The 12,134-nt window shown below is 39.7% G+C and overlaps 1 protein-coding gene across 36 annotated transcripts in view; it reads right to left on the bottom strand.

The window, feature by feature from the left end:
- The window catches only part of PLEKHA7 (pleckstrin homology domain containing A7), a 159,501-nt gene that overhangs the window by 55,109 nt on the left and 92,258 nt on the right, over positions 1-12,134 (bottom strand). For all 36 annotated transcript variants that reach the window (XR_014542206.1, XR_014542207.1, XR_014542208.1 and 33 more), the window contains 4 exons: positions 9,148-9,259; positions 5,738-5,842; positions 3,841-3,913; positions 2,837-2,937 (listed from right to left, as the gene is read on the bottom strand). Coding sequence is in view for 33 of the 36 variants with exons in the window: in XM_083589227.1 (XP_083445353.1) it covers positions 2,837-2,937; positions 3,841-3,913; positions 5,738-5,842; positions 9,148-9,259 (391 nt within the window). In the remaining 3 variants the exon portion in view is untranslated. The remainder of the gene's footprint in view (positions 1-2,836; positions 2,938-3,840; positions 3,914-5,737; positions 5,843-9,147; positions 9,260-12,134) is intronic.

Raw genomic sequence — 12,134 nt, 5'->3', positions numbered from 1 at the left:
GATTAGAAAAGTTAGGTATAAAACTAATGAGTGATAGAATTCTGGTCAGGTGGTACTTTAAAGCTGACGAACAATGGCACTTTAACAAGCATTTTTAAAATACTGCTTTGGAACTTCTAGAAATATTAATATGTTCTTCCCTTCTAGATGATGATATACAATTTGAAGTGGTCTTGATCTTAAACCTAGGATCAGAAAGCAGATGAATTATTTAACAAGAAGAAATATAAATACTTCAGGCCATGGTAGGTTTTCTTGGAACAGCATCAAGTAGATATTTCCTTAAAGCCATCTATGATGTCAAATATGCAGAGATGCATACTGATATCAACTGGAAAGAATACAATATTTTACCCGAAGGATTTTGGATGTAATACAAATATGCTGATATTTCCTTTAAGAAGCTTCCCTCATTGATCCCATAATATTAAGCTTAGGAAGCAGGTTCAGAGTTTAAGCACTAATAGATGATTAAAGGGTAACATACATTCAAATATCATCAGCAGAAATAGGTTTTATTTCAGCTACTCAGAGTATAGATGATAAATGTGCATGCTTTGAAGTTCAGTCATTGCCTATACATATTCCATTATATAAATAACCTAGTCTTCACTGAAGTGATGCTTAATCATAAAAAAACAAAAGTACATCTAAGTTAAAAAGAAACTAAAAACCAAGACATTCCTTGACATTTTAAATTTACAGTTAAGTAAACACCTTGCACATCACTGTTACCTCCAATAAGAATTAAGGATTCACAGTGCACTGTTATACGTTATGTAGACAGACGTAGGTCACATTAAGTTTAGTGAGACTTGCTCCCAGGGTTGCAGCCTTAGTCATGCATAGCATTAACAAAATTCAGCATGTTATTGAGTAGGCATGCAACTTCATATATTTTAATACTGGGCTGAGGCAATCAATGCATTGCTGCAGCCAATCCAAAATTTGACTATATGTTGAAATGACTAACCAAATGCAATCCAACTTACACTTTATATTTTAAAAAGCCAGGGGTAAGATTCAATCACACTACCACCTCTCTGAGTGCAAGTGGGAAGCATTTGTGCATGAGAATGGGGAACAGGCATGTTTCTTCTGAAATCAACTCCTTATACCTTGAACTTATACTGCTGAACTTCAGAGGGGTTTGGGGATTGAACACAAGATGCTCTTTGAAGGGCTGAGGTTAAAAGTCCCCTTCTACAGGCGCAGCCAGCCAGTTTTTTAGAATGAAAAATCAAATTACTGAAAGACACTTGTAAGACTGTTGGAACAAAACACTGTGTTGGCTGATTGAATTTAGTAATATTTGTAAGCCTCTTAAGAATTTTGTTATGTCTCTATGGACAGGGGTACACTAAAAGGTGAGACTATGCTCCCAGCTCTTCTCCTCCTTCGCACAAATAGCTGTAACCACTGGGTTGCTCAGTTCAGAAGCTGTTTATTAGGGACGTGTTACATCACATTCTGATTTCTCACTGAATATAATCTGGCAGTTTCTTCTTAGGAGGATGACTCTCTGGATATATGCGACAGTCTACCTTTCAGTACTGCACACCATGTTTCACCCCCAATATCCTGATGCAATACCAAATAATTTTTACAAACAAGTTGACCTCCTTGGAGCCTTCTCCAAATGATTCCAAAAATGAAGAACTAACCTGGAAATAGAACACATTGCTTGGTGTCCCCTTAATGTTCCTAAGTAACACCTCATACACCAAATAACAAAAAGCAACCTCGGCACACAAAAACACAAAAAGGGGGCAAGGAGATGAAACAGAAAAAGCTAGCAGGGATAGCCTGGCCACAATGACCCTTGAATAGGTAATCTCAAGAGTGGGTTATTGCAATGTATTGTATGTTGTGCTGCCTTTGAAGTTGGCCTGGAAGCTGCAGCTATTGCAAAATGCTGCAGCTAGGCTTTTAAGCAGCACAGCTTACCAAGGAGTTGCATTGGCTGCTGATATGCTACAAAACCAAGTTCAAGATGCCTGCACCAACATGTAAAACTTTATATGGCTTAGGATCTGGATGGATAAAACTGAACAGAGGACTTTTCCCCATATCAATCTGCCTGGAATCAAGCTCCACTGTAACGATATGTGTTCAAAGAACTGCCCAAGTAATAGGACTGCATACAGTCACAAAAGTGGATTTAAACATTACCATACTCTTGCATTGCAAAAATATAGAGGGCACATTATCACAAATTGTTAACAGCTCCATTCAAATTAAACAAGAACTTTGAAGCAAAATAATAATTTAAACGAAAGAAAAACAGTATTGCCATGTCATGTACTGCAAACCTATGTACATTTATTTGGATGTAAACTCCACTCTACTCATTGAAACCTACTTCTGAGTAGCACTGATTTAATGATTTAGACAACAGAGAATCATAATTTAGACTAACATAGGAAAACGCACATTAAAGCAATGAATAACATTGAGTTATGGTGGAACAATGATCTGGGCTGATAATTTTCTTTTAAGAAAGGAGATACATTGTTATAAAAAAATTAGAAGGTTCGAAGTCCTACAACTGCATGCCAAACCTTCTACCAGTGCACAGGCACTCTCCAGATTTCCCTTCCACCTGCAACATGTCACATTGCATTGGAAGCTGTTCAAGGAAGACCATCCAATTTTGCAGGGAGGACAAGCACTGTGTGGTGGAAAGGAGAGGTTCCAATACGTATGCAAAAACTATCAGTGGCTCTTTACATTTTGCTCCAGATATACATGAAAAATGCTAGGAAATGGCATTTCCCAAAAATGTATCATGTTTACTGTTTAAAATAAACACAAACTTTGAAATTACTAAATTTACCTTAAATGAGTATTTGCGGTTTATATGATCTGCAGGTCCAACTGTAGATATTACATAGCTAGGCAATGGTATACTTCCGAGAACAGATTCTTCTCTGCTGTCTTTTGAATGAAGAAAGAAACAAATTAACTTCCATATTTCAACTGAAACACAAAATGTATTCATGCTATCAAGCATGTATTGTGCAACAGCCCACATCTTGTGTGACTTATGTTAGCTGCACTATGTGTATAACTTGTGTGGTTCTTTGGGGGACAGTTGGGCACACAACATTTCCACAAGCCATTTAGAATCCCAGGAGCTAGTAACTGTACCATTGTTCAACAGCAGTAGTTGGCACTTGAGATATAGGCTGACAGAAAGGTTATAGAGGGACTAAACCTTGGAGGGACAAGGTGCACTCAGGGTTCCAGGTTCAATCACTGGCATTTTCAGTGAAAAGGATCAGCGGGTAATGTGAAATATCTCTGCCTGAAGCCCTGATTAGCTGCTGCAAGTTAGAATAGACAATACTGGGTGAGATAGACAAAAACATTGATCATTTTTCTGATAATTTCATGTGCTTTATTAATGTTATGTGTGAATCTCCTTTTTTAGCAACACAAACATTTTGTGCATCTCATAGGCCTCTGTATTTTCCAGTACATTGTTATTATTTGTGAGGAGCAGAGAGAAAGAAATACTCCTAGCAATCAAGAATTGTTTGAAGGAGACAAATTAGAGGGCGGGGGAAGAGAGAGAACTGTTGTCACCAAGAACCGGGAATGGCAATTGGTTTGCACAGATGTTCTTCAATCAAAAAGGTAAGAAATGCATAGATTAGCTTCCATAAATGACTCCCTGACATTAATGCAAGCAGGAGGTAGGGAGTTGTTCTCTAGCATTCTCCCAGACATTTTGAACACCAAAAAGCTCAGTTTCTAAGACTTTAGAAACAAATGCAACATTTGTGCTCAGCTCTCAGTTCCACAAAAAATATCAAAAGCAGATCTTTATTCACTAACCTTTGTAGTAAAATAAACAATAATCAGCAAGCACAAACCATCGCCTTTTCCACAATCTCATGCCAGAGCTGTCCTAAAAATACAAATAATAAAATACCAATTTTTTAACACAGACAGTAGAAGAAACAACACAGCACTAAACAGAATCTCAAATGTATATATTTTTTCTTTAACATATGAAAATATGATCATCAACAATCATGCAAAGCTATGGCATAACCTGCCCAGTATCATGATTTTCTCATACTACTTCCCAAAAGCTTAATTTTTTGTTACTGGGCGTAATCTAATTGGTGCTCTTAAGAACATGGAAGGCTTTTGATTCTGCAACGACTTCCACTAATAAAAGCGGAACTTTTGCTTGCAGCCCCCATGCTGCTTTCTACCCTCCTCTGGCGAGTCTCCCAACTCTCTTGAACTGATTTTCAAGGCGTGCTGGGGGAGGCAGAAAGGAGCCAGAAAAGGCAAAAATCACATCTCTTTCTTTATTGCTAGTGGAGCCACCCACTGGATCAACTCTTCCATCACTAATTAGATACCATTATTATGAAGAAAAGGCATATTACAATTAGTGAATGCTAGTTAGAAGACATCAGTAATGCACAAATGACAGATATTATTAGTATGCTGGATGGATCAAGATCAGTGGAGCAGTAGTGGCAACTGTATGATATATCTGAACATGTTTATGTTTTTAATTCTGTATAGCTTGGGAAAGGTTTTCAAGACTGCAGTGCTAATAATGATACGGGCAGAGTTCATCTTTCATGTCAGTAGAACACTGACAGGCACTAACCGCTGACCTTTTTGTTTCCAGATAGTTGACCTGCCTGGCTGTTTATTACATGCTGCCCAGGGCTGTGCTGTAATTTTATGCAATAAAACTAGTTATGTTAATATACGTGCAGGACACAGTAATTTGCATTGTGATAATTTTTAAAAAATGTTAATTATATTTATAGAGTCTGGTATTTCATACTTATTGCCTCCTGGAAAGGTGTTTAGGTTACAATCTTTCAGCTTGAACTGTTCACATTTTGATATGACTAAGCTTTTATCCGCCTCTGCCTTAAATACACAGCATCCTAAACTATAAATCTAACACTCCTACACTATATAATTTGACAACTGTGGTACTTATTCACACACACACAAATATTACAGTTGTGTTAAAGCTCTTATTGGTGGTCTATTTTCACCTAACAATCACGATCTGTTCATAAGTTGCCCAAGGAAAAACAGTAGACTTTTTAGTACACTATCTAGATAACTCATTTGCAGAACTACCTGCCTATTAGATTACTCATAATATAAACATGTATTTTCCTATGTTAGATTTTCTACAAAGACTGTACACTTATACTAGAGACAGAAAACAAGGCAAGAAGATTTGAAGGTCAATTCTGAGATTCCCTGATCACATGAAATTTGAATTCCAAGAACTCCACTCCAGCGGAGGAGCAAGCTGCTCAGGCTCCTGGGGCAGCACGCCCAGGGGCAGGGCGAGCTGCCAATAGGGGTGGGGCGAGTCACCCACAGGGGCAGGGGGAGGGTGGAGCAAGTTGCCCACAGGGGCAAGGCAAGGCAAGTCGCCTACAGGGTGAGGGTGGAGCGAGGTGCACCATGGGGCCTCCGGTGTCTGCCTGCCTCCTCCTACTCAGCTGCCCTACAGGAGAGATGCGTGGCTCGGGCGCACTGCAGCCCCCGGAGTGAGTGCCGCCCGGCATTTTGTCACCCCCCTCAGTGGTGGCACCCGGGGTGGCCCACACCCACCACAACTCACTTCCCCCACCTCTGCTCCAATCCAGCATTTTCAAATGCTATGCAAAAAAAGGTTCCTTTTCACCAGGCAGTTCTGATTTAACTCATTGCAACACAAATATAATTACAAACTCACCTGCTTATGAAGCCAGCCTCTCACCACAACAGGAACATTAGGGTTTCTCCTTATAGCCTGGTCTCTTTTCCCAAAACTGTGTATTTTATTGCCAGATTTTACCACCTTCAGACAAGTATAATACAGGAACAGTAAGTGCATGACATGAGCAAACATAAAAAGTACACATACAATGTATTTTTAAAATAATGTTCCCTAATTTGTTACACAATAATGTAGTATTTAAACGATTTTGCCACAAAATGGGTATTATCAGTTACTACACAATTACACATGTTTCCATTTCCTCTACATCTTTTAATTCTTTCTAAGAATCCAGTTATTCAGCAACTCCTCTCTGCAGACAGAACATCCTCAACTGGGGGTATTTCTAGCAATTTATCTTTGTATCTTGGGGCTAATTGAATATTAATATTAATTTATGCTGGTCAAGAGGGAGGAAGCTAGCAGAAGTCCTTGGGCTTCTGAACCCAAATTCAGACTAGACTTCAGCTTTTGTGCAAAACCCCTCCTGCTTAAATACTGGTATTTTGAAATCAAATCTTCTCTTTCAACTCCTCCTTAACTTCGCACACTGACCGCACTGATCAATTATGTTAATTGAAACCATGGCGTAAGAATGAATGTGTCAACATGTTGGCTCCTCAGGATGAGCCACTTTCCTCCTCTCTGGGCTTTTAACACTCAGAGTATTGTCTGAACCCGGGATCACGGTTAAGGTCATTCTTTCTTAACCATGATCTGTAGCCATGGTTTGTCATATGGTTAGATGTCATAGTCAAGAAGGAGAGACCTTAACCATGATCCCAAGTTCAGAAAACCTTGTTTTATCTGCCATCCCACACTGACCTAAAAAGCTAGGAGGAGCAAAGTAGGTGTGAGCTCCTCAGCAGGAGCCCAAACATTTGCCTAGTCATGGTAAGTCATGCTCAGAGTGATGTGTGAACTAGGCCAGTGAAAATCTGCTACATCACAGTCACTTTCCATTGTAAGTCTTAAGTTACATTATTCATTCTTTCTCTGATTATATAAGGACGCAAGGAGCCTAGCACTGTCTTCTCCCATCCTTCTGTGTAGGCATGTCTGGAAATTTACCAAAGTCCTCTTTAAGATTAAGTATGCAGCTTTCTCCTTTTCTATTTTTAAGCACATAGTAATATATCAATATTGATTATACATGGGTAATATGTTCAATTTCTGCCATGAGCTTAGGGTGGCATAACATGATTGCACTAGTGAGTGATATATCATTTTATTCCTCAATATAGTAAAATCCTTAAACTCATGCCATAGACACAAATCTTAATTTCAGGAGCAGAATCAGAATCACTATGACTGAATTTACCATAGAATAAAGCCTTTTACTCTTGGTTAAGCTCTTTCTACCTTCATGTCTATGTTAGGAGGTATAGTGAGAAAATAAATCTGCTTAAATGTAGGCTTCCATACGGTCCATAATTTCCCTGAAGTGGCTTGCTAAAACCTGTCTTTTTTTTTTTACTGACTGCACATCACATTTTTATAACTATTCAGTAGCAGGAATTCTCCAACAGTGTCATAAAGGGCTCCCCAGTCATGAAAGAAACTGCTGAAGCATCCTCAAGCATGACAGCCAGACAAAGACAATACCTCTTTTAGCTGGTTGTCCTCTCAACCTGAGCATGGGGAAATGAGTTACAAGAAGAAAGGAACTAGAGCCATATCAGCATGCAACAATCTTTACAGCTCTTCACCTCAGGGGCATACCAAATTAAGAAACAATAAGCCATACTTGACCCCACTAGCTGTTTCAACTACACAAACATACAATCATTTGAATAGTACTGCTTGGAAATGAGCAAAATGATACTTTATGCCTCAACAAGAGCTACACAAGAGTGGGACTTGGAGGAGTATCCTAGTAATGATCTTTACATGTTTTTTGTTTTGTTTTGAAGGAAAATGCAACTAAAAACTTTTCCAGTTTCTAAAATAGGGCTTTATACACCAAAATCAGCACCTTGAACTTAGTCCAGTAGCTAAATGGCAGCTGGTGCAATTATTTCAATAGCTGGGTAAAGTGCTGGCCTGATCCATCTCGCTGTTCCACAGCATGACAAGAATCTATTGGATTCCATTGGTATCCAGGAGTAGATCATCATAATCTATCTACCACCCCTGCAGGGAATGACTGAAGCTACAAGTACAACCTCATCATGAAAATAGGGTGACATCTACACCCCTGTTTCCAGACCATGCCTTCCTCCCTCTGGAGCAAAAACTGAAATCAATACTTTGCTCTGCACTATGTGTCAGATGAGTGACAACCTGAGACAGCCTCATGGTTGTCATGGAAGCTATGAAGTCATGAGCCAGAACAACCAAGGTAGCTTCAATATGGATATTCATCAAACACCACATACAAGACCACCTCTGCCAGCTCAGTCACAGAAGCTGCTGGACAGCAGGGTGGACAGTACACCAGCAAGAACTATAGATCACTGTGTGCTTGGCATGATACCAGGTGCAGGACCTCACAGTAAGCTCCAAGACAAAGGGTGTTCCTGGTGATGGAAGTTCTACGGACCATAGCCACTCCTCTCTTCCATTCTGCCCCCAGTTCCTGCAAGCCAATGCTTATGCGGCATTGAGTATCCAGGTGGGTGCAGCCGGGTCAGATCAACTCCTCCCAGCACAACCACCCAGGGCTCAGTAATACACGCCAGATCAGCACTCTAATCCAGGAACAAATAATGGATAACAGGTCAGTGAGCACAGCAGATAAGCAACCAGGAACCAGCCCGTGGCAGTGGTGGGAGCAAGGAACAAGGCGTACATAGGTTTGTCCCCATCTTCCATGGTAACCTATCGCCTCCCCATGGCTACAACTCCTACTACCCATGATCACTGAAACTGGGATGGCATCACCCGTGCCCTTCCTTCTCAAACTCCTCCCAAACATATTATGCAAACAACAACAGTCCATCAAGAAAATCTACCACAACCAATTATACATATACAGAGCTCCCTAGTCCATAAGGGGTTCCCTTTAATTTCTGTTACCAGAGCAGCTTTATAAAATGACACTGTCCAATATAATGAATGGTGCAGCCAAACACCATGATACAGTATATAATTTAAAAAAATGATTTAAAAGAAATGCTTAAAGCTGATATTGTCCAGGTAAACAGTGTGAAAGAAAAAACTGAAAGCAATGAAATAGAGAACATGTACCACAGTGGTTAAGAGAAACAGGAAGCTTCTAGCTCAAATCTTAACTCAGCCATGAATCACTGTATGACCTCAAAATGACTGATGTGCCATATCTGTGCAGATCTAATGAAGTGCAATGATCACCTTGCCCAAGGGCTAAGCTCAGTCCATGATACTGTTCACATTTCAGAATAAGGGGGGGCGGGTATGTGTCTTACCTTGGAGCCAGGTTTTGTATCTACAGTGGATGTAGTCACTGCAGTAGATGTTTCACTGACCATGCTTGAGGGTCTTTGGTTTATCCGATGCTTGGACATAAGTGAATTTTGCCTAGGAAAAAAAAAGAATAGGGCATTTATGACATATTTAAGCTCCCCCACCACAGGGGGCCTTTTTGCTCTTGTATAAGCATGCCACAAAAGGATAGATGGAACTTGTGAGCTTTTCTCCACTTGCGCCAATGCAGTAAACTGTTCGCTTACAACAGCTTTTATTACAGATATCACTGCTAACAGAAGCATGCTCATTAAGTCTGTCCTGCAATCTAAACACTATCTTCTATAGTTCAGCTAACAGATGTGCATTAATTTACTTACATTTAACACATTTATACATTGAAATGATTTTAAGAGCTGAATAAGCTGATACAGTCAGTAACTGTAATTTTCTGCAGAGTGCAAGAAATTTTTATCTAGTTATTTCTGTACATGCAACTGAACAGGACCCAAGAGGGGCACATCAGGCCAACACCAGCTTCAGGCATTACAAAAGCCTGGGGTCCTACCCAGTTTGGGCTAGCAACAACTTCCTGGTCAAGCTCACTCTCAGCTCTGACAACAACCTGGAGGAGGTAGTCTCCTTCCTGATGAAGCACCTGCTCTGGGGGATAGTGGTACCCCTAGTGGCCAATCCTGTGTCACAGGCGGCCAAGGATGTGTGGAGATAAAGGGCCACAAGGTTAAGAGCGCCGGAGTGTGCAGAGGCTGAAATGAGAACCAACACAGTCAGTAAGCAGAGCAGGGGTGGTGAACCTGTGGCTCTCCACAGATGTTGTTGGACTACAACTTCCATCAGTCCTCAGCCAGAATGGCCAATCATCAGGGATGATGTTTTCAATCAGTTTCAGCTGGTGGCCCAGCTGCACACCTATCTGGATAAGGATAGCCTAACTTTTGTTGTCTATGCCCTGGTAACCTCTAGGTTAGATTACTGCAACACGTTATAAGTGGGCTGCCTCTGAAGATAGTGCAGAATTCAGTGGCCAGGTTGCTTACTGGGGATAGATGGTTTGAGCATATAATGTCAATCCTGATCCAACTGCACTGGCTGCCAATTAGTTTTTGGGTCCAAATCTAAGTGCTGATTTTGACCTCTAAAATTTTAAATGGCTGAAGACCGCAATACATTAAGGACTGCTTCTCCCCATATGAACCAACCCAGAGCCTGCAATCATCATCTGGGGCCCTTCTTCATATGCCTCTTCTGCAAGAGGTCCAGAGGGCAGCAACCAGAGAATGTGTGTTTTCTGCAGTGGTGCCCTGCTTGTGGAATGCTTTCCCTGGGAGGTTTGCCTGATGCCTTACACATTATTAGGTGCCGGGCAAAAACATTCCTCTTCTCCCAGGCCATTGGCTAATTAAACAAACTGTGTGATTTTTAAACTGGGGGTGGGTATTGTTTTTGTTTGTTATTATGGTATGTATTTCTGTGTTTTAATATTGTAAACCACTGTGTGATCTTTGGATGAAGGGCAGTATAGAAATAATAATAATAATAATAATAATAATAATAATAGTAGTAGTAGTAGTAGAAGTAGTAGTTATTGTTAGGAAGATACAGCTAAAACCACACATCAATGTTATAAAAAATAATAATTAAATAAGTTAAGAAAACTAATTAAGGGAACAGGAGCAGGTAAGCAGCGCCTACTTTAGAGATGAGGTCAGTGAGTGCCACATGAGTTTTTGTTGCTACTAGTTAATGCAAAGCCAGTATTAAATAAAACATCAACCATTCAGGATTCATTTCAGCATGAGACCTAGTTCACTCAGGTGTTTCAGTTAGTGGTCGCTCAGATGATTTCACATTGCAAGCAGTAACCAAGGCTATCATGGGCAAGAAATTTTGAGCTAGGTTCAATTCATGAGCCATGGAAATTGAATGTTCTTGCCATTAGCAATTATTTGGAACTCCAGCAAGTACAAAACAGGGAAGCTGACTTACTGACTCACAACATCATCTTGACTACATGATCATCTACATGTCAAACTTAAAAAGTAAAGCACACTTTTCTGCTGGTGGCTGTCTTATAAATTTCCACTACAAAAACTCAAGGGTGTTTATTTGCATTAGAAAGCTGGGAACACACACACACACATATACACATAAGCTTTCATACTGGGGCAGCCTAGAAACTGGAAAAGCAGCAAGTGAAATAAATGCCTTTAGCTACCAAGTCTCTGAATGCCAGGAGATAACAGACAAGTGTGTGATTTCCCACATTCATATTTGTAAGACTGATCATGTTGCCTCTTCATTTTTCCATTAACTATATCAAGACTCTTGATTTTTCCTGCAGATATGAAACCATTCTTATAGCTTCCCTCTTCCCAGAGCATCCCCATTGTTATGACAAATCATGTGAAATATTTCATTTTATAGAATAAATATAAAACCAAGAATTTCTACTGAAAGGATAGACATATGAGAAGAAAATTCCAGCCAACTTAATGATGGCAAGGGTGGAATTTTAATTAATTTAAAAGAAAATTTTATTCCAATTTCTAATAGTGGAGTGTGTTTTTTTGGAAGCTGAACGGTACAATTAATTGACATACAAAAACATGCAAATAACCAAAACACAAACCTGCCCTATTTTACTGAAGGAATGTTAAATATAAGATCATGTTTACCTTTATGTTCAAGGAATGAAAGCAGCTAATTCTTTAAATGGAATACTATGAACTTTTATGAAGGATGAAAACTCAGCACACAGTAGGGGAGGAGCTTTCTAACTGTTATAGCTCATTACACTTAATAAATGGCACATTTTAATATCACATCTATATGCTAAACACGATGAGCATACTCAGCTTCTTACTTTGACATCTGCCCATTGTGTTTTCCTTGCTGTGCACAGAAAGAAAAATAGGATTTCTTATTTCACTTCCTACTATGAAAGTCGGTATCTGCCTCTTTACAAGGT

This window comes from Podarcis filfolensis (assembly GCF_964270895.1).
Source record: "Podarcis filfolensis genome assembly, chromosome: 1".
NCBI classification, from domain to species: domain Eukaryota; kingdom Metazoa; phylum Chordata; class Lepidosauria; order Squamata; family Lacertidae; genus Podarcis; species Podarcis filfolensis.
Note: the sequence above shows the minus strand (reverse complement) of the source record. Positions and strands in the feature narration are given on the sequence as shown.